Source organism: Brassica napus, chromosome C9 (assembly GCF_020379485.1).
Source record: "Brassica napus cultivar Da-Ae chromosome C9, Da-Ae, whole genome shotgun sequence".
Classification (NCBI taxonomy): Eukaryota; Viridiplantae; Streptophyta; class Magnoliopsida; order Brassicales; family Brassicaceae; genus Brassica; species Brassica napus.
Window position 1 is genome coordinate 37,128,863 of NC_063452.1, and position 22,401 is coordinate 37,151,263.

A 22,401-nucleotide genomic window follows, 5' to 3' on the forward strand; every position below is an offset into this window, starting at 1 on the left:
CAAACCTCTCTCAGAGAGACTGCTCTTATTTTGCTAGAGGACAAGCAAAAGGGTAAGTCTGAGGGAGTAGATAGGTCATGGATTTTACTCATTTTCAACCATGATTTATATATGTTTTTAGAGTCTTTTATATGGATTTGGACCCTTTTTAGAGTAATTACAGGTTCAAGTACTTACTTGAGGAAAATGATGAATTTGGGGGCAATTTGGAGACTTTTTGAGAGCTTTGCTGGAAACAGAGAAGGTGTCGATTATTGAATCAGAATATCGACCGGTAATTACCAAGAATAATCGATCGACGGAAGGTTCTTACCATTGATCGACAGCGAAGCCACCCGCGAGTTAATGACAAATTAGTAGATTGCAAGTTTCACAAAAGTTCCAATAATTACATCTTAAGTCCCTTGCCGCCTGTTAGGCTATATTATTGAAGATTTTGTACCATTTTAGAGGCAGACTTGCCTAGAAACCTTTTAGACCTAGTTTGGAGAGAAGCAATCCAATTACCATTGGAGAGAGAGCTTAGGCGTGGAGAGAGAGATCTGAATTTCATAACAGAGAAGATCTTGAACTCCCCTGCTATCTTTACTCTATTTATTGTTTCTCTTGTTATTCATTTATTTAAAGTATTATTCATACCATCATAACTATGTCTCTTATGAATATTGCTGAGTAGTCTTACTGTTAGATTTAGGTTTCTCATAAGGTTGATTTATGTATTGCTAACATGAACTGTTGCTAGGGTGTTTAAAATATAGTTCTTCATCTAGTTACTCTTAATGCTAAGTTTAGGTTTTATCACCCTTTAACTTAGATCCTAGGATTAATTGAGACAAGCAATAGATTGGACCAATACCTGAAACTAAACTAGTATGATCTAACTGACTAGATACACACGAAAGTTGGTCTAGTAAGTTAGAGAACAGTAATAAAACCCGCTCTTAAAGCATTCTAGAAGAAGCATCGATCGACGCGACAATCGTTGTTTCGATCGATATTTGGAAAGGTGTATCGATCGGTATTCTTTAAGAATCATTGATCAACACTTTCTCGTGATTGATATACGAAAGTTGAAATCCGAGATCTAGATATAGATAATCCAATTTATTTTACCCAAGTTTGATTTTGAGAACAATTAATATCTATAAACCCCTAATAGCCCAAATAAGTTGCTTACTTATCATACCTGAGATAATACCTGAATCTAGCTATTTTCCCAACTGTTAACAACCTCAAATCAAACCAATCGAACAACTACCTTGTTCACTACTTCATTTACTGCTTAAAACCTATTTGTCTAGCTTTATTTCGAAGACTATAAATCTACTGTGTAATCCTAGAGTCTATGTGGATTCGATCCTTAAGTACTACATCTAAACCTCTTATTTGAGAGATTAATTCACTTTTTAGGGTAATTTGAGTGATATCACTTTTCGTGATGACGGCTAGGTTAATAGGTAAGAAGGAGATCTTTATCTTTTCGTGATGACGACTAGGTTAATAGGTAAGAAGGAGATCTTTATTATATATATATAATAAAAAATTGGCTTATATGTCCTCTCCTGCGTCTACATCACTCTAGAGAGAGGGGCGTTTTGCGCCACGTGTCGCGACATCAGAGCTCCTGCGATTTTTGCTCCCCGGCGCTCTTTGATCTATCAAATATTATCTGAGCTTTTATTATAATAGTTAGAGTAGGCCCAGACATTGAGCCATATTAGAGACCCATCCAAAATTAGGTTTCGCCTTCCTCTTCCTAATCCTCTTGCACGTGTGAACTCCACGATGAGATTCAGACTTTAAGCGCCGATCCGAATTCAGTAACTTCACACCAATCCATAAATCATTTCTTTACTCCTTGAGTTTTTCGTTATTACTCCGCCTACTTGAAGCAATCAATCTATCTCTTCGTTTTCCACAGTAACCGTTGAAGCTTCGACTATAAATATCGGTCCTTCATGCGATGATCAGTACAACTCAAACGATATCCAAAAGCAATTTTTTCTTAGCAACCCATCCGAGAATGGCTAATTCCTTCATCATTCTTGCAGAATTGAAAAACAGGGACCAGTCTCTCCAAGGCCACCCTCTCGATCACTCTAACTTTTGTTATCATCTCCTTGCTACTTTCGATTTCAAAATTTTAGTGTCTTGTTCTTTATTTTTCTGTTGTGGAATAGTGTTGGAGGATCAAAGGATTGATCTTTTGGTTTTAAAAACGTTTGCTTTTAATTTTCTGCGCAGGAAGATGACATGCTTAAAGTATGTGATCAGTGATGCTACTGAGATTGTCCCGACAAGATTATATAGATGCTGACGTATAATATCGATGCAAACGTATAACAAGGTTATATTGATGCTAATGTATAATATCGTGGACCGTACAATATACCAGGCTCCACAGCGTTGTAGTGCCTTTGCAGCTCGAGTTGTATGTTTCTTCATCCTTTCTATTTAAGTTCATGTGTTGCTTGGAGGGCATAGATTAAGCGAAGGTTTTTTTTTAGTTGCTGCTAAAGTGTTTTTTGTTTTCTTCTCTTTCTCCATTTGGTTTCTCTGCAGCTGCATTAAAGTTGGGGACGATTAGGCAGGGTAAGATTTTGTTATCTTTAATAAGTTGGTTCTGTCTCAGTTTCATGTGATTAAATCTTTTCTGCTACCATGTGATTAAATCTTTTCTGTCTAGATCGGCTTCCTCTGTCTTAACGGATTCAAAAGAGTTACCATTTGCTCGTGCAATTTATAAGACACAAAGAATTAACTAAATTTGTTGCAACCCCTGAGTGTTACCTGATCGCTAGAGTTGGAGATGAACGTGTTTAAATCTCCAATTGACACAAGCTCTTTCTTTTTGATCCCTTCCATGGTATCAATACATGGAATACCTCTGCTGCTGCACCTCCCAAACTGCAGGAAGAACGTATGTTTGACGAAGATTGACAGACATTTAAATTTGAATTTAAACCAAGACATAATTAGTTGTAACCTGCTTGTGAACTCTTCGATGGCAGGAATGTTCCTGTCAAAATAAAACTTGGATGCGGGTGTGGAGTTTAGATAGAGGTAACCTGCATAAGCAAGTTTTCCAGACTCTGGTATTAAGTAAAAGATTTACGGAAACTACAGAAGTAAACATGTTGTAAACTTAACAATACATGACCATACCTCAATAATTTTAGGATTGACAGATTGGGTTTTATTGCCAGAGCTTAGAAGACCCCTGAACGTTGCTGCAACTTTGTCCCATAAGGACAGGTAAACAACCACCGTACTGGTATTGGAGAATATAAGAGTTATTTCAAATAAGGAGGAAATGGAGATAAGATTATATTTTTTTGTAGCTCAGTTAATGACTTTATGTGTCAATGAGAAAGCGTACCACAAATCGAGCTGTTGCTGCAGCGTTGTTAAGGGCACACCCTTGGACGGACCAAATTTGCCCAACAACATCTGAAAGTTAACGAAATCAAATATTACACTATGGTTGTGTCATAATTATATGGTAAGGAATTTTTTTGAAATTCCTTAAAAATACCATGGAGTTCTAAGTTTGTGTTTGCAAGAGAGATGGTCAAACTTGCGATCGTGGATCACAAAATTCTGCATCAGGAGACATAAGAGTAAAACCACACATTATTTAGAGAATTGATAAGGCAGAGTTGGAGTATACGATTTGTGATAAAGTGAAGATAATGATACCTTTTCATCCATTAAGAGAAGGGTGGTTCTCATAAATTCACCGTTTGTCTTGACGTTTCGCGAATCCCATATATCATATATGGGGGCATGGAATGAGATGACTCGCTTGAGCAACAGAAAAATCAGAGGAAGACATTTTCGATGAGTAGATGAAATCTAATCCGGTTCAGAAAAACTGTGAATTGAAATGAGATGCAAGGGCCTGGTGTTCGACATGAACTGGGAGAAATTCGAAGCGGATATATAACCCAGCCATTATCGAAGGGTTGAGTAAAGACTGGAAGATGTAGAGATAGATGAAGATTAAGAGTTTAAGGATTCAATTTGAGAAGTATAAAGGTTAAGGTTAAGGTTAAGGTTTTTATTTTTTTTTATCATAATACGGTTTTAGTAAAATGGACCTAAGCTGGACATTCTATTAATGGGCCACCGAACGCATTGGAGTGAGTGATGCCACAAAACAGATGGAAATAACAAACGTAAAGATTAATTAACCACTTAATTTCTATGCGGAACCCACTTATATAAGGAAGTCGCTGACGTGGCAAAAAAGAGAGTTCTGATTGGTCGATTTTATTTGGGGACGTGGAGAACCTCCCTACTCCTCATATATCCCTTTTAGTATTAGTTAGATTACCAAGAATTGATTTAATTTTACCCTAACATAAAGTATTTTTTCTTCTTTGACTCCAATTTTCATATCTTCAGCCGAAATTTAATTAAAAATAAAAACACTACAAGAAAACACAACTATAGCGACTAAAATTAATGAAAAAATTTAATCCTCGTAAATTTACGTCGACTTTACGAGTATCTTACGAAGAAATCTAAAAGCAACGTTAGTTCGTCGTAAAATAACGACGAAACGATTTCCTCGTAAACACAACGTACATAACGTGGTTTTTACGAGGAAAAATTTTTTCCTCGTAAATTCGACGTAACAATAGAGATTCTACTTTACGAGGAAATTATTTACGTTTACTTAACGACAAAATTTTGAGTCCACCAACTTTGTAGTTGTAACACGTTTTTTGTTTCGGCTACCTAACTAAATTTCAGCGTAAATTCGTAGTAAACTTTCAACTACCAGATTCGAAAATTTCCTATAAATATGGACGTTTGAACATCATTTTAAACACACCAACAAGAAAAAAAATAAAAACGTGAAAGAAAAAAAAAATTCGGGCTCTGAGAATATTTTCGAGTTGCGGAGGTGGATGTATATGCACAAAGATGCTAACGGGAGAGTGATGAAAGAATACCTCGAAGGGCTGGAGACATTTATGCATCAAGCAGATTTCACACCGCTCGCCCAAGAAAGCGGTAAGATGTTATGTCCTTGTCGGAAATGCAACAATTCGAAATTGGCGAATCGTGAAAATGTTTGAAAGCATTTAATAAATACAGGTTTCACGCCAAATTACTATATCTGGTTTTAACATGGAGAAGGTTATAATTATGAGAATGAATCTAGTAGTAGTAGTAGTAATAGCAATTTTCAGGAAGAACCGGTTGATCATCATTTGCATAATGAACATAGTTACCATCAGGAGGAGCAAATGGTAGATTATGACAGGGTTCATGATATGGTAGCTGATTCATTCGTAGCTCATGATGAAGATGAAGAACCTAACATAGATGCAAAAAAAGTTTTATGAAATGTTAGATGCTGCGAATCAGCCACTTTACAGTGGTTGTAGAGAAGATCTCTCTAAATTGTCGTTGGCTGCTAGAATGATGAATATTAAAACTAATCACAATCTACCTGAAAGTTGCATGAATGAATGGGAAGACTTGCTTAATGAGTATTTGCCGGAAGACAATGTGTCTGCTGATTCTTATTATGAGATTCAGAAACTAGTTTATAGTCTTGGGTTGCCTTCAGAGATGATAGATGTTTGCATCGACAATTGCATGATCTACTAGGGAGATGATGAGAAGTTAGAAGAATGTCGATTCTACAAGAAGCCACGATTCAAGCCGCAAGGACGAGGACGTAATAGGGTACTTACCAATTACAGACAGATTGAAAAGATTGTACCAATCTGAGTAGACTGCCGGAGGGATGAGATGGCATGCCGAGCATACTCAGGCGGATGGTGAGATGACTCATCCATCAGATGCAAGAGCCTGGAAACATTTTAACAAAGTACATCCGGAATTCGCTAGCAATAGCCGGAATGTGTATCTCGGATTATGCATAGATGGATTTAGTCCATTTGGAATGTCAGGGAGACAATATTCATTTTCATATTTGTTTCTCAAGTCGAAGAAACATTCCCAGGTATATCCACAAGTGACGTAGATAGAAGGAAAGATCAACACTTTAATAAGTGGTTGAAGAATCAGGTATTAACTCAAACTCTTAATTTTTGCAGGTTGATCGATCAAACTCTTTTTTCATACATGATCTGTATTTCAACGTTCTCTTTTTTTTGGCACATGATCTGTATGATTAATTTCTATGTTGTTTTTATTTTTGCAGGTACAACAAATTCGAGCCTTTCATCTTATCTTCACAAGCATACCAAGTTAGCTTCTTTCCATACCCTCGGATGAGAGAATCGTCGGATGAGAGAATCGGGAATAAATTGGTTAGCCGTGATCAAAGTTGCACCTCGTGGACGAATCATCAGTAGAGAAGAACCACCATTGCAAGAAGAACAGATAAATGAAGTCGAGGAACCTGAACAACAAATTGTTGACATCCTTCTCATTGATCCGCATAATCATGAGTACGAAGATCTTACCGACGATGCCACAGACGAAGCTGTTGAAGACGAGTTTAATGAAAGTGATGATGTTTCTAGTGATGACGAGAATGTCGATGTATCCGATTGATGTATTTGTTTTTAATATGATTGATTTTCAGACTTAATGCATGTGATTTGATGGATTTAATCATGAAAATCTATTTATATAATTTGATTTTGTGTAAGGTAATGGGGGGGGGGGGGGGGGGTTGAATTAGAAAGAAGAGATTGAGATTATAAATTAAGGAATTAGAAAGGGAAGATGGGTTTGGGGTTTGGAATATATGAAGTAGAAGATAAGGAAGATGGAGTTTGGGGTTTCAAATTTTAGGGATTTAAACATAATCCGCATTATTTCCTCGTAAACTAACGAGGAACTTACGACGAATCCTAAAAATAAAGAACGCGGGACTCGTTAATTCCAGGTAAGTAGAATTCGTCGTAAAGACCTCGTAATAGGAAAACGCGGTATTTCATCTTAAACAAAAACATGGGCCTTGCTATTTCCTCGTAAATTAACGAGGACATTACGAGGAAACAAAACGCAGGACTTGCTAATTCCTCGTAAAAAAAACACGGGCCTCGCGAGTTCCTCGTAACTTTATGAGGAAATTATGAGGATTACTAATTTCTTATATATACACGCGAGCTTCTCACTTCCATTTCGTCTCCACTTCCTCTTTCTTTCGTAGCAATGGTAGGTTCTCTCTATTTCCTCTCTAATTTGATTAATTTAGGGTAGATTTGGTGGTTAGTGTAGGGAATTTAGATAGGTTTACGGATTTTATGTTAATTAGTGTTGATTAGGTGGTTAATCTAGGGAATTTAGCTAGATTTATAGAATTTGTTAATTACATAATTTGTTAATTACTGTTGATGTTAATTTTAAAAATTAAAATTTTTTCCAGGTTCGAAAGAACAGACTTACTCCCCATTACAGAGAGATGTTCGGTGAGCCTAGTAGTCGTTTAGACCCGTATTCTTCAGCTCCCGGTTCTTCTTGAACTCCCGGTTCTTCGGGTCCGGAGACTGTCCCTGAGACAGTATTCTCAGAGAGTCTCTCGGTCGCCTCCTTCTGGTGAACCATCGGTTCCTCGATTCGTTGCACCACCGGCTCCTCATGCTCAAGTCCCAGAGGTGCCTCCTCCTGTACCTCCTCCGATGGCTCCTCTGATGCCGGCCAGGATTCATCCCGATTTGATGGTGCCTCCGAGTGCTCCTTACACGCAGTACACTGTCGAGGACCTTCTCGCTCAGCCAGGCAGAGAAGGTTTATCAGTCCTAGACCCCGACCGACCGGACGGAACATTGTGGTACCTTTCATTTTTTTTTTAAATTCTTTTTAAATTCTTTTATAACAATAATAAATAATTTATACTTTAAATTTGTTTTTTTTTTCAGGTTTGGGGTTGACAATTGTGTTGCTCGGAACGTAACCGAGACGATCAAAGGTTACTTCTCCGAGCCACGATCTACGTCAGAAACACATGGTTCAAATCTTTTGCTGTAAGTTACTATTAATCAATTATATATACTTTAATTTTTTATGATTTAGATTTTTTTAATGTTTTAAAACTAATTTTTAATTTAATTTTTTCTGTTACAGCAAAAATACCATTGGTCCATGGGGGTCAATGAGAGGGTGAAGAAAGCGTTTAACGCGAAGGCGAAAGCTCACTTGTTGGACACGGTCTCCAACTGGAAGGGTGACTGGATCGTGAAGGGGTATGAGCGTGGCAAACCCCCTGAGCCCACCACGGAGGTGTGGGATGGCCTCATGCGTTATTGGCGGGATCCTGACTCCATTAGATTCGCCGAATCTTGCTCTGCCTCCCGTTAGACGGTATATGAGCACGGCCACGGGCCGACGCTTCACTCTACGGGTCAAAAACTCCACGCCGGTGTCCGTCTGGATATGGTAATTAAATATTTAATATAATTAATATATATATATATATATATATATATATATATCTTTATATATAAAGAAGGGTTTCCTTCACTCCTAGGCCATCCACATCAGATTCCATGTCACTTATTCGGAGTTTGTGGTGACGACACGTGTCACGGTTAATCAAAAGTCAATGCTTCATTAATTCTTGAGTTTAATAGGTTTTATGTGTTTACTACGGTCCAAATACATCTTCTCTAAAAAAAAATGTATACGAAACTTAAGGAAAGTGGTCGTCGAGCAACAATTCTCATTCAGTCAACTTTCAATAGAAATCCAACGGTTTCACCGGTGACGAACGATTCCGATCGATGTAAGTTGGAAGCCGAACAGACTTCTTTAATCTGGCGCCGTTACAGAAATTAACTTGGTTCATGCATCTTCGTTAACATTCACATTAATACCTACCCTCTACTTCTCATACGATCTCACATTTAATGGATCCCTTCATTCATTCCTTTGTATTAATCCTCCATTATAAATACGAAGGTTTTCTTCCAACAAAATCATCAGTTCATTTCTCTTAATAAACAACACGAAAAGGTGATGAAAAAATATTAGTTAATCCCATGGTTGTACTTAACGGATTGTGACAGAAAAGTGATAAGAAACAGAAAAAATGAGATGAGAAACATAATAAACAGGGAAGAAGAGAAAAGAGGAAGACGATAGAAAAGGAGAGATAACTTTTTTTAGTGAACCTTTTTTTTAAGATCTATTTATCTTTAGTTCATAATAATTTCCAACATCTTGGTGTTGATTTTTCATTATTGTGGCTCCCTAAAAGGTTGATGGCCCTGATCTCAAAGATACAACAGTTAGTGCAGACAATTATGGATATAAAATCTTGTGTGAGTATGCATGATTGTTATTTGTGAGTATATTTCAATTATATATTTTCCATACCAACTACTAGACTGTGAATTCAATTTAACTTGGCTGATTCTGTGTCACCAAAATTGGTTGAGTTTTGATATATACATAGAATGCATTTTTCTTATTATACTTCTAAACTTGAGTCGGCATATATCACAATAAAATGAGGACGGTGGACGAATGAGCTGAGTGTGGAACACTAAACGTGTTCTTACATGAAATTGAAGCGTTGTAGTTTTGTCCAAACACTAACGTGTTCTTACATTTTAATATTAAGATGATCACGATCTATAAAAAAAATAACAAAACATACACAATAAAAGTTAATATCACCTTAAATTTGAAGTAAGCTAAACATTTTGAAATACTCGTTAACTGATATATTTATGTATTTTTGGTTACTAACACGCCCGTAGCGTGGAGAGAGAGAGAGAGAGAGAGAGAGAGAGAGAGAGAGAGAGAGAGAGAGAGAGAGAGAGAGAGAGAGAGAGAGAGAGAGAGAGAGAGAGAGAGAGAGAGAGAGAGAGAGAGAGAGAGAGAGAGAGAAGAGAGAGAAGAGAGAGAGAGAGAGAGAGAGGGAGAGAGAGAGAAGAGAGAGAGAGAGTAAAATTATGCTAATAGTAAAAATTAGTTTTTTGGTTAATTTTAAATTAAAAAAAATATTATATCTCATATACTTCTCTTGAAAATGTAAACCTAAAACACAAACCACAAATCATATAAAAAATAATAATCTTGATTACAAGTAAAGTATATCCCGCCTGTAGGGCGGGCCGACCCTAGTATATATATATTCTAACTTTCTTAAATGTTTTTTAGGCCAAAGAGTTCTCCCGTCTCTTTTGCAACTTTACGAGAGGACCACAAGAACAAGACGGGCCAATTTCTAGATGCTAGGTCCGAGGAGATCTTCAACGACTTGGCTGGTCGGGTTGAAGACCGCCAGACCCAGCTGACCTAGGAGTACACTGACAGATTACCCGTCATCTTATCCACACTTGAAGTGGATAGAGTTTACGAGGAGGTAATTTTTTTAAAAATTTAATTTTTTTTTTATTATTCATTTAATTTAACTTTAACTTTTTACTAACAATATTTATTTTTTGTTTTTAATGTTGTCCCTAAGAAAAAGGGACGTATGTTGGGGATTGGTTCCGTCAACGAAGTTCCGAGAGCGACATCGTCTTATGGTCAGAGACGGGATGATGAAGTCACTCAGTTGCGTAACGAGTTGGACTCGACGCAATCTTCGTTCACAGCTCGTATTGGTGGAGTCGAGGGCTTCTTGGACGTTATAGCGGCCACAAATCCAGAATGGGAGTCCTTGTTGAGGAACATGCGATGACAAAATCCCATTCCAGACGAGTCATCCGGCACACATGACGAGGCGGATGTAGAGAGGAGTGAGGAATTCTACCGGACGATGAACGACCCTTAGTTCTTTTTTTTCTTTTCGTTGGTTGTATTATAAATTCAAAACTTATTTATGTATAAAATATTTTCGTATTTACGTTTATTTTTAAATTATATTTTTATTAATAAATTAAATAATTTTTATTATATTTTTTAATTCTGGAAAATAAAAAATCGAAGTAAATTCATAGCTAAATTACGACTACATTACATGGAAAGTTTACGAGGAGGTTACGAGGAAAACCTTTACGGCAACACTACGAGGAAAGCTTAACGAGTATTTTACGTGAAATGGTTTACGTGTAATTTACGAGGAAATACTTTCGAGGTATTTACAGGAAATATAGCGTCATTCTTACGTGGAAAGGTTACGTGGTTTTTACGACGAATACTGTTCTTCGTCTTTACGACAAAATGTGTTTCTCGCTAGTTTACGACGAATTGGCGAGGAAATATGCGTAACGATGAACGAATAACGACGAAACTTGTTTCTTCGCTAATTCTTCGTAAAGCTTATTTTATGACGAAATTACTACGAATTTCGCCGTCGTTAATGTTGTGTTTTCTTGTAGTGAAATACAGTTACAGATAGACAACATTTTCTCATTGCACACGTTCAATTACTTACATTTATCCACGTGAAAGTAAAAAGGTAAAATTCGTTAAACACTAACTTATCCTGAGAGAAAGCAAAGAGACGAAGAGGTGTACAAATTCTTAAATAAGCGTCTCTCAAAACAAATAAAGGTATAATTAAAAGGGTATTAGTGTTTTCCATGTTGGGGTGGTTTTTAAATATTCATTGGCCTTGTACGAACACCACACATCATTCTTCCCTCAACAAATCAATTCAAAGATGGCAAACATATTATTCACTGGCTCGATTTCTCTTGCACACGACGAGTGTGAGTGTTATTGCCCATGCATCCTGCATTCGCATAGCACTGTGCAGTCACATTAGATAAATACTTCCTTGGCAATGCTATTCCGAATTTATTTCCTTTTCTTTCTCTTTTCTCCTTTTTCACGATGCTTTCTTCCTATTGTATAATGAATGAATGTGATTCACTTTTTGTTTATTGGTAATTCATTTAAATTGTTGTAAAACGATATTTTACCTCTTTTGGTTCTATGATGACGCTTTCAGTTTCCATCGACTTTCTCGGGACTTCACCTTCTTCTTCTGCAAAAGACAATGGATAATTTGTTTTAATGAAGTCAATTTGAACCTTACTGTGCATCGAAAACCATACAAAAACTAAACAAACCATATCTTACGTAATATCTACATAGTTTTTTGATTTAAGAATTTTCAGCAATTTATGCATACGTGTAACGTGCATGTCGCTATGATTAATGTTGCCATATTTCACCTTATTTACAATTTTATTTGGTACGCATATATGTAAAATGGCGTTAAGAACTTTAGGTTTTTTTAAAACAAATTTAAGAACGTAAGGTTTACCTTCTTTGTCATCATCAGAAGCAACATCGATGCAATAAACCCTAAAGCTTGGAGATCCAGGACATATCATCCTCTCATCTAAATTGCTCATCCTCCCTTCATCATGATCAACACCCTTTTCTCCTTCCTTCTTAGCAATGATGACCTCATCAAGATTTAAACAATCATCATGAGCAACACCATCATCTCCTTCCTTCTTAGCAATGAGGACCCCATCATGATTTATACCATTATTTCCTTCTTTATTAACGTTGATGGCATCATCAATTTTCTCATCTTGTTTCTTAACAACCTCTTTCTCCTCTTTAATCTCATCTATGGACGAAATCTTCTTATAAATAACCTCTTTCTTCTCTTCCACGTGATGATCAGGCGTAGGAGCCACCTTAGCCGATAACTTCAAGCTGTCGAAGTTCTCCTCCTTCTCGTCTCCGTCCTCGGATGAGTTGTGCCATAGAAGCTCCGTCTTGGATAGCGTATCGTTCCCTTTAAAAACGTTTGCATGGCTCCGTTTCTTCATCTCCTCAAATCTCCGCCGGAGAAGCGGACGTATTCCCGCCGGAAGTGGGACAACGCCGCCCTCATCCGCTCTAGCCGCCGCTGGACCTCCTAGCCTTGAACCACCGCAACCCATATCAATACAAATAACAAAAAGATGATTTAACCGCTGCCACGAAACAGATCATACGGCGGCGGGTGGGTGGCGGGAGTATATTCTTGAGAAAAAAGGAGACAAGAGGAGAGAAGAGAGCCAATTAATTGAGAGGGTGATGAATGGAAGATAATATTTATGAAGAAGAGGGAGAGAATGCGAGACTGTTAAAGGGTTGAGATTGTGTGATGAATTAATTGGTTAGTTGCAATTTATTTGCTAAATTTGGCAACTAGTGATTTATTAAGGCAAATTTATCTAAGTGACATATTCATTCTTGTTGTCATTTTTGACTTACAGTTAGCCTCTCCTCAATTACAGATAATTTCGGTGACTAATTTACTGTAATCTTCAACGCATTGTTCAACGTATCCTGCCTGATCTTTCACTTTAGAAGAATCTTCTTCGTATTTACTCATGAAGCTCTTAATATTTTTTTTTTTTTTGATAAACCCTATCGGCTGATCCGGTCGGCCCCGGGAGGAACGCAATTAGTTCTACAGAGTGGACTAGTCCGAAAGCGTACCACACTGTCTGACCCGAGTTTGGAATACCTTCCGACTAATGCCAAGGGGTGGACCAATCATCTGTTATGGCCCACCATGTAAACCACTTGGGCCGAAGCCCAAGCCCAGACTGGCCAAGTAGTGATAATTTAGTTCCCAGTGGGAATCGAACCCAGGACTGATGTGGGTACACACCAAGCCCCAAGAGATTGCCACTAGGCTACCACCATTTGGTTAGCTCTTAATATTATGTACTAGGGTCGGCCCGCCCTACGGGCGGAATATAGTTTACTTGTGATTTAGGTTATTATTATTTGTATAATTTATTGGTTTATGTTTTAGATTTGCATTTGCAAGAGATGTGTATGATAGATTTTTGACTTTTAGAAAATTTTAGGTGAGAAGATTTTATATGTGATGAGATATATTTTGTTTTTTACAATAATTGCTTTGGTTGTCCAAACAAATTAACTTTATGATACTAAATATTAGTTAAATTTTTTCTACTTAAATTAAATTATTTGATATATATAATGTGCGTTGAATTTGATGGTAGTACATAAGTGTCTTTTATCTATAATTCAATTAAAACATCAGAATAGTGATTTTTTTTATAAAGAAAAGATGAAAGATGAATTCATTTTTTTTAAATGATTTGTTTATGTTTGTATAAAGTTATATATAATAGTAATGTTATTATTATTTTACCGAATTAAGTTATATTTTACATATGTCTAATTCAAGACCAGTTGTGTCTATTCATTTGTCGAGTATTAATTTATAGACTTTCTTCTATATATATATATATATATTTATATATTTATTTATTATTTTGTGTTGATATAATGGATCTCCAAGTTATTGGTTAAATATTTTTATTACCAAACATTATCGACTAAAGCAATGACTTTATTGATTGTACAATTTGTTAAGCAAATACATTTCAAACTGAAGCAAACATATAATGGAGTACAAACCAAAACCAAATTATTTTGTGTTAAGAGTATCTCCAAAAGAAATTTCAAAATTTAAAATATGAAACTTTACATGCTCTAAAAATAATTTCAAATTTTCAAATTTGTATTGTCAAGCTTCGTATTTGAAGTTCTGATGTACAAAATTTCATATTGTTTAGTTTGGAAAAACTATGAATGGGAAGGTTGGAAAATCTAAATAAGCTTTACAGTTGATGTAGATTTTATTATGCCGTGTAAAGTTGTGGTTTCATCCGAATTGCAGCAGTTCTTTGCCATATAAGGTATGTAACGTCAGTTAGTGTATGATATCTGAGCAACCTAGACCAGAGCAAAACATTATCTAGAATAGGTTCTGTCATATTACGGGAAACATATCCGGTGTGTAATTGGTAACAGTTTTTGTTTGTTATACCGTTATTACTCATGTATAAAACGAAGACTGAGTGATTCATTGATAATTGGCCAAGTACGATTAGGAAATCAAAATTTGATTGTCCTTAGGGCATCCACAATGGGAGCTCTTGAGGGAGTCCTTAGAGAGTGTGGAGCCCATTTTCTTAGAGTTTGTGCAAAAAAGAGTGCTTAAAATCCTTTGGTAAGGATTGATCGTTACGCTGTTCACGGGTCCCATTAACTACGTGGCGGCCCATGAATGGTCATTTTTTTTTTTTTTTAAAAAATCCAAAATATCCAGGATTAATCCGAAATACCATTGTCGCTAAGGACTCCAATGAGTCTCACCGTTGCGCACGGTCTTAGTTGTAAAAAAACAGTAATGAGAAGGTGTTGTAAAAAATAACAAACAGGCTTGATCATTATTCTAGTACCTACCATGTCGACAAATATTACATATAACATAAAAGTTGCAAGATTTGTCAATGAGATTTGCTTGTAGCACCGTTAAATTTCAAAGGTGGGTCAGTTCATTGATACATGGGAAAATATGAGGAAAACCAAATACAATATTCTTTATAGTTTGAGGGTAATTGTCAACGGCAGATGAAGTTTTACAAAAAATAAATAAAAAAACTATGGTTAAGCACCATTCTAGTAGCTGCTTCTGTGAGTCTGTGACTAAGAAACTGCATCCTCCTCCAACTATGCAATGTGTGCCTTCTTATGTGCCTTGGAAGACGTTGGGAACAGAGAGACCAGTTGTTTCATTATAAGTGGTAATTTGGATTGATTTTTTTTTTTTCAAAATAGCTTCATATATTTTTGGATTAATTCTTATCATCAGCATGGCTTGTACTTTCAAAAATGCTTACTTAAAAGATTTATCAAATACCGTGAAGTCATACTTCTATCAATTACTTCATATTAATTATCTTTCAAATTACATAAAAACTTATTCAACAGATTTTATAAACAAAATTTCTAATTTATAGTAAATTAAACTTTGAAAGAGTTTTTATAATAAAATTGTATTTCTTATATTTTTTTAGATGATGAATCGAATAAAACAATATTTTAAGGAGAAAACGAAATCATCTCAATTTCTTAAATCTATTAAAATATATATTTTTAAAAGTGAATCGTTATATAAAACAATCAATCTAGAGAACACATATTATAAAAATATTTATATAGTACTGCATCTAGTTTCAAGATTAACTATTGTTTGTCCACATTAAAACGGTAAACAGTTTGAATATTTGATGATCAGTTTATTAAACCAAAGGCAGAATGTTTATTATTACTACTCATTTGAAAACAACAAATTCATTAAAAAAACATTGTACATCTCAAACGACAACATCCTCATCCATTCAACCATTCACCATAAGGAAAAACTATCAAAACTTTATATGAAAAATGTGACTTGGTCGTTCTCTAGTCTCTTTTTGGAGGATAAATACCGCCCCAATTGTGCCACTTATGCTCTCCTACATTAGTTTATACATAATCATTAATCACGTTGTTCATATTAAAAGTTTTTAGCTTTTACAGCTCTATCTTGAGTTAAGCGTAGTTACCTGCACGGCTTCTGCTGACTTGCAACTTCTGATTCTTTGACACAACTATGTTGTTGTTGTCCATTGCTCCACCATTTGGTCTCTTGCTTCGTGGTTCCACCTTTTCTTTATTCCTTACATTATTGATCCAAAGCAAAAAAGTTTGCAAGCTCTCAATGCAAAGGGCCAATTCTTTAGGAAAATACCTTTACTCTTGTTTCCTCCTCTTCTTCTGACTTATCATCATTTGAACCCATCTAAAACTAAATAAAGAAAACATGCCTTACATTTCCGAAATCAGTATCAAGATCATGGCTCTCAACAAATTAAGTGAGTCTATGCTACTCACAACTCATCAAAAAAAAAAAAGGTTGCACTACTTAAACGTAGTTAAAATCTACCTCATCAGAGTCAAGAGTCAGATTTATCTTCGTAATCTAACTCAGATTCACCAGCTTCAAGGTTGGGCTTTTGATCATTTAGCCCAGTGGCGTTGGATTTTTCCAATTCTAAATAATAGTGTCAATCTAATAGCGTAACAATGCCACAAAACAAACTTTAACACAGTAAAGTAAACCTACCATTTTGAGACCCATCCATGGTTATTTCCTCATCTTCTGAATGAAATTCTGGAAAAATTAAACATAAACAAAAGATAAGCTTCCAGCCTCAATACAGATAAAACCATCATATTATAAGAACGTCAGAACTTACCAGAGTTAAGCTCACCTCTTAGACCACAGTTATTAAAATTCTTTAAATTCTTTAAATGAATGGAAACGAAACCTGTCCAACACATTTAGAAGAGAAATTCCAGATTCTTCTAGAGATTAAGACACTAATCTTAAGATTTCACAAAAAAATAACTAAGATGAGTTTCTCATAAATGTAAAAATTAAAACACTGCTGTTAGGATTACCTTGCCGAGAAATAGCATGTCGACACACATTAGCTACATCTTCTGTACATATCATGACATTCACCCATAATTTCTTATGTCCTCTTTGTCCTGTATTTGAAAACCTTGGCTTTGTCATTAATAGGCTTGGTGGTGTCTGAGCAGAAGCAGCCATTAAGAATGTTTTGAGAGATACTTCAGCTTCTTAGCAGACTCCTTGGCTTTCTAAATCAAATCTGCCACAGTTTCTGACCTGCAATGCATGTTTCAGTTCAGAACATAAGAATCAAAGCGTAATAATTGGTACTCTTTGGGTGATATCAGTAAGGCGAATTAACAAATGACAATTAGCAGCATCCAAACTTATAGATTCATGTGAAAGTGAAATCGACCATGGGATATATAACGTTGGAAAAAACAGTAGATTCTAATAGTAACATAGAAAGTACAGACATACAAAACCATAGCTTCTAATATATTGCATATTTCAATTCAAAACCTAAGAATCAAAGTTACAAAGAAACTTTCTATATGATATTATCAAAGCGCATTATAAAATTAAAACTATCAGTGTTCACACCGTAGCTTCTAATAGCAACATGGGAAGCACATATATGACAAATACTCAGGATATAGAAAACTACCTCAAAGCTTTAATAGTAGAATCTTCCATGGATTTTTTTTTCTTTTATCGAAGACAATCTTCGGCGATGGAGACAACCAATCGTCATCAACTGCTACTTCAATCACTTTCATCTCTCTCCTCTGGCATATCCCTTCTCAGTGAACTTTAAAAGTTCGACCCGGTACGCCGCAAAGCCCTCTTACCGCTAGAAGTAAATACCATACTAAATGGAGACGAATCGCACGAAGATGCCGCCTCTGAAGAGTATGATGCATTCATGGAGATACCGTTCGGATGGAAAGACTCACCTTTTGCAACGTCAAACTCGTGAAATTTGATGTCGATCACGCCTTGTGTGTAGGCGCAGCCGCAAAGCCACAAAGCCAATGATAAGCATAAGGTCAAAGTAAACTTAATTTGAGGATTAGGTGAGAATGAGCCTTATGTTTTGATTAGAGGAAGACACAATTGAAGACCCACTCAGAGATTCTCCACAACAATTTGAGTCAATCGTTGAAACTCCATTGTTGTTGTCTGAAATTGAAGAAGATGGAAAACCCTAAAATCGGTGGGAAGACGACGATAAGCGTCTCTCGTGATTGAGTTAAACAGATAGCTCAGTAAACGTAGTAAGAAAGAATTAGAAGATGGTTTCGAGAGGAGGAATGCTGACCCCTTTATACTCTTCGATATACTGACTCGCCGAAGAAAAAGATCACATTCAAGGCTTCGAATTAAGAAGGGATTAAACACAAAGATACATAACTGAAAGCGTTTCAGTTATACAGAGGAAGATCAGAAGTCGCTGCAGAACAAAGCGAAGAGACGAACCCTAAACGCCGCCAAGTTCCGCCAAAGAGAGGTCTCGTTAGAATGCGTTTTCAATCTTCTCGGGCCGGATGGCAAAACCAGAGCCCAACATGCACCAAACAAAGAAAGCCCACGACGATACACATTTAAATGAAACGCTGAGTTTCGTTCGTACGGGACACGTGTCAACACGACATTAAACGAATTTCCATGCTGTCATCTGAGGTGGCTTAGTGGGAGGGATTAAAACCCTCTTTTATATATATAGATAGATATATAATACCAAAAATAAAAATTCTTTATTGGTTCTATTGATGCACATAAAAGTAGTTGAACCACTTTGTAACAACCCGTCCGGCGGACCCTAGATTTTACAACGCTGCAGCTCACCGTCCCTAATCCTTCACCATGGGAGGAACTGCCTCCACATCCACCGGTAGGTTATTGATGCGCTTGGCGTTACTCGAACCCAAGACCTGCAGTTCAATTGGTGACAACTTGTCCTGTGGAGAGTTGTTAAAGGGTGAGGTCTTGGGTTCGAGTAACGCCAAGCGCATCAATAACCTACGGGTGGATGTGGAGGCAGTTGCTCCCACGGTGAGGGATTAGAGTCGGTGCGCTGCAGCGCTGTGAAATCTGGGGTCCGCAGGACGGGTTGTCACACACTTGCTTACAAAAGAATATGAAAACAATAACCTAAATTGAACTCATACACAACCAACAAATTAAGAGCTGTAATTATTCTAGTTACATTGCTTCAATCTTTTCGTGACAAAAAAGAAAAAAAAACATTGCTTCAATCTTTTATTTTATCGAGTATCCAGAACTGTGATATTGTAGAAAATAATAAAACAAGGACAGTCACTCAAAAAAAAAAAAGAAGAATAAATTATTATCGTCACCCATATGTACTAGAAATCTATATAATTAGTCAATAACCTTCATGAACTAACCATGTATATGTTTTTCGAAGAAGTTGAATATAAGAGAACCGCTATGTTACACCCCCTGAAATATATACATCTAATCAAGTCAATAAGCCCCATAAGTTAGCAATGTATGGATTTCAGGGTTCTTATATTAAGGAATCTAGAATTCAAGATAACTATTGATGAAAGGATAATAGATAATTAAATATATATTTGGGAGAAGATAAATAAGACGGGAGAGTCAAAGCCACATGTGGCAACACATCCTCTATTACATTCCAAAAGGCTTGGAAGCCAATAAGACAAATTAAGCAGCCTCATTTTCATCTAGATACTTCCCTATATTGATCAGTACCAAGTTACTAACTAAACTCAAATGATTTGCCACTTACAAAACCATTTGCGTACATAATACACGTGGCATCAACATCGATCGGTCGTCACCGGCTTTGAACAACCTCACCGGCTTTGAACAACCTCTTCGCCATCTGACTCATCCGACGCCTGCTCCTCCTCCTCGATCTCCTCCTCATTCTCTTCCTTTACGATCACCTTCACCGCTCTCCAGTTCTCTACCGCACCCTTAACCGCCAAAACATTAACCAAAACTATCAAAACATTAAAATAACCGCTCGAATCTAATACGAGAACGAACGAGTGGACGCATGGCTTACGCGAGGCAGAGAGGACGATGACCACCGTGTAGCCCTAGAGGAAAGAAGCCGAAACTCGTACATTATCCATGGAGTTATTGTTCCTCGAGGTCTTTTCCCAATATAGAAAGCAAATGTCTTTTTCCTTCCTTCTAAATGATTACAACCACGATCTCCAGATTCCATTACTTCCTCTTCTTCACACTCTTCCCAGTAACCGGATAACGTCTCTCTTCCTTTCTTCTCTATCTCTTCCTTCTTCACAAAGTAATACATTTCCGTGTTCTTATCTCCTATAACAACGTATACGTACAATACATTCTTTAAACCACATTAATCAATACATTTAATATGACTAGAGAGAAGAGTTTGGAGCAAACCTAGCAAGTCCCAAGGATCAACATTGCAAGAACGGAGCTCAGGGAGGTCGAAGTCCATCGGACCGTGGAGGACCTTCTTGGCTAGATACTCGAAAACAAGATCTTCATCATCCGGATCGAACCGAAACCCAGGAGGTAGTCTCATACTTCTTCCGTTCATGGCAAATCTTTGCGTAGAAATGTCCATCCGTACTTATCGATATGTTTTGTGTTTGGTTTATGTTGTTTATGTACTTATATGAGTATCACCTTTAGTTCGGCAAAAGCGGATAATACTTTTCCTTTAAATACTTTACAATTAATTTCAAGAGATTAAATGATAAATTATCGTTACTTAACTGCCAATTCAGAGTTGGAGTTCAATTGATATTATTTTTGTAGAACAAAAAGGGAGGATCGCGATTAAATTGTTGTTCATGTGCCCATGCAGTCAACGTTATTAAGATTTTAAATACGACTTTTCTTTTTCCGTGGGGGTTCATTGGTTTAGGCCGTAGATGTTCTAGAAAGCCAAAAATTAGTTTAACGTCATACATGTCATCCAATCAATTTTTTTTTTTTTTTTTAAATTTCAACAAAATTTTTTTTGAAAAATTAAAAAAGGGCCGTAGAAAGCTTTGTTTCTAGAGCAAAAAAAAAATAGTGCTTTACAAAGCTACAACAAAAATAGTTACAGCAAATAAATCTACAACTATAATTTTAAAACCAAAAAATAAAATCCACAACACTTACCAATCACCCCCGTAACAAAATAACCAAGTCTTTTTTTTTTTCCGATAAAGTTCCTCTCCCAAAATGAGGCTCTATAGCTCCTACCTCCTATACACAATATTTTCTCGTTTTTGTAAAATATTAAATTTTATAAAAAAATTCCAAAATTTTAACTGTAATTGCACAAATAACTAGTATTGGAATACTGTAAATTAAACTAAACATCAAGAACTTAAGGCGACAATGAACCAAAACCGCAAGTTAACCCTGACCAAGACTAATAACCAGCTAAGAAACAAGGTGGGCTAGACCTTGGCGAAAAAGGAGAGATCGTAGCAAAAGATATGGCACCGCAAACTATCAAGAGATAGACCATCCTCAAACCTAGAAACTACGGCTTCCGTCGTTCCAACCAGAGAGAGACATGCCGGAAGAATCAAAGCACAAAGCCACCAAAAAACTGATTGAAGCAACTTCTGACGGAATGAGAGAGAGAGTGTACACGGAACATGCTGTCGTACGAAAGCTATAACTGAAGATTTTGTCTCCAAACTAACCCATCGGGACCCTATACGCTCATTGAACCAAAATCCCATATAGAGAAAACGGACCAAACATAGACTTACTGTAACAGCCCGATCCCCCGGCGTCCGACCGGGGTTATCGAAGGGGCGTTATGGACACATGTCTACTCATTTAGCCAACCCTACGTGTCCCGTTACTGGTCCCGAGAGACGAGCGCATAACCTTCTTTGAAATACCGTCACACCCACATCCATATACTTCTAATTACAGTCCTGCGCACAGGGAAAAATGGAAATGGAGGGGTGAGTAACAAGTTACTCAGTGAAGTGGTTCTAGCCCAGCCTGCCCGCATGACACTCTATACTACTCTATGCGGGAACTAGGACTGACTAGCCACTACAATCAGTTAATGCATTTTATCATTTCCTAACGTCATCTATTGATTTTCCACATTCACTTCCATTCATTTCTAACAACCTAGTGATCAATCAATACAATGATCTCACTCATTGCCACACACGTCAAACCCTAGGCTTAACCGACTCATCATACCAGTCCGACTCGATCCTATGACACCTTTAACTCCCTGTTACTCGACCATGAGCTAAAAACCCTACAATGCA

The 22,401-nt window shown here is 36.7% G+C and overlaps 2 protein-coding genes and 1 long non-coding RNA gene across 3 annotated transcripts; all 3 read right to left on the reverse strand.

The window, feature by feature from the left end:
* Window positions 1-11,266: 11,266 nt before the first annotated feature.
* Window positions 11,267-13,220, reverse strand: BNAC09G26950D. The gene is made up of 3 exons (XM_013803822.3): window positions 12,158-13,220; window positions 11,811-11,875; window positions 11,267-11,732 (listed from the first exon to the last, which is right to left on the reverse strand). The coding sequence occupies exons 1-3, from the start codon at window positions 12,789-12,791 to the stop codon at window positions 11,565-11,567; spliced, it is 867 nt and encodes a 288-aa protein (XP_013659276.1). The 5' UTR covers window positions 12,792-13,220; the 3' UTR covers window positions 11,267-11,564.
* A 1,726-nt stretch (window positions 13,221-14,946) lies between these two features.
* Window positions 14,947-19,079, reverse strand: LOC125593348. Its single transcript, XR_007329271.1, has 5 exons — window positions 17,790-19,079; window positions 16,962-17,398; window positions 16,829-16,876; window positions 16,269-16,510; window positions 14,947-16,178 (listed from the first exon to the last, which is right to left on the reverse strand). It is a non-coding gene; the product is annotated as an uncharacterized LOC125593348 (long non-coding RNA).
* A 609-nt stretch (window positions 19,080-19,688) lies between these two features.
* LOC106364199 (NAC domain-containing protein 41-like) lies at window positions 19,689-20,989 on the reverse strand. Its single transcript, XM_013803823.3, has 3 exons — window positions 20,543-20,989; window positions 20,184-20,455; window positions 19,689-20,091 (listed from the first exon to the last, which is right to left on the reverse strand). Exons 1-3 carry the CDS (start codon window positions 20,727-20,729, stop codon window positions 19,969-19,971), a joined length of 582 nt encoding a protein of 193 aa, XP_013659277.1. The 5' UTR covers window positions 20,730-20,989; the 3' UTR covers window positions 19,689-19,968.
* Window positions 20,990-22,401: the final 1,412 nt, after the last annotated feature.

Coding starts and splice junctions, on each gene's coding strand:
- BNAC09G26950D (XM_013803822.3), bottom strand. CDS start 12,791: ATGGGTTGCGGTGGTTCAAGGCTAGGAGGTCCAGCGGCGGCTAGAGCG. Junction 11,876..12,157: donor TTCTGATGATGACAAAGAAG/GTAAACCTTACG, acceptor TGTCTTTTGCAG/AAGAAGAAGGTGAAGTCCCG. Junction 11,733..11,810: donor TCATCATAGAACCAAAAGAG/GTAAAATATCGT, acceptor ATTATACAATAG/GAAGAAAGCATCGTGAAAAA.
- LOC106364199 (XM_013803823.3), bottom strand. CDS start 20,729: ATGGACATTTCTACGCAAAGATTTGCCATGAACGGAAGAAGTATGAGA. Junction 20,456..20,542: donor TGATCCTTGGGACTTGCTAG/GTTTGCTCCAAA, acceptor ACGTTGTTATAG/GAGATAAGAACACGGAAATG. Junction 20,092..20,183: donor CATCGTCCTCTCTGCCTCGC/GTAAGCCATGCG, acceptor TTGGCGGTTAAG/GGTGCGGTAGAGAACTGGAG.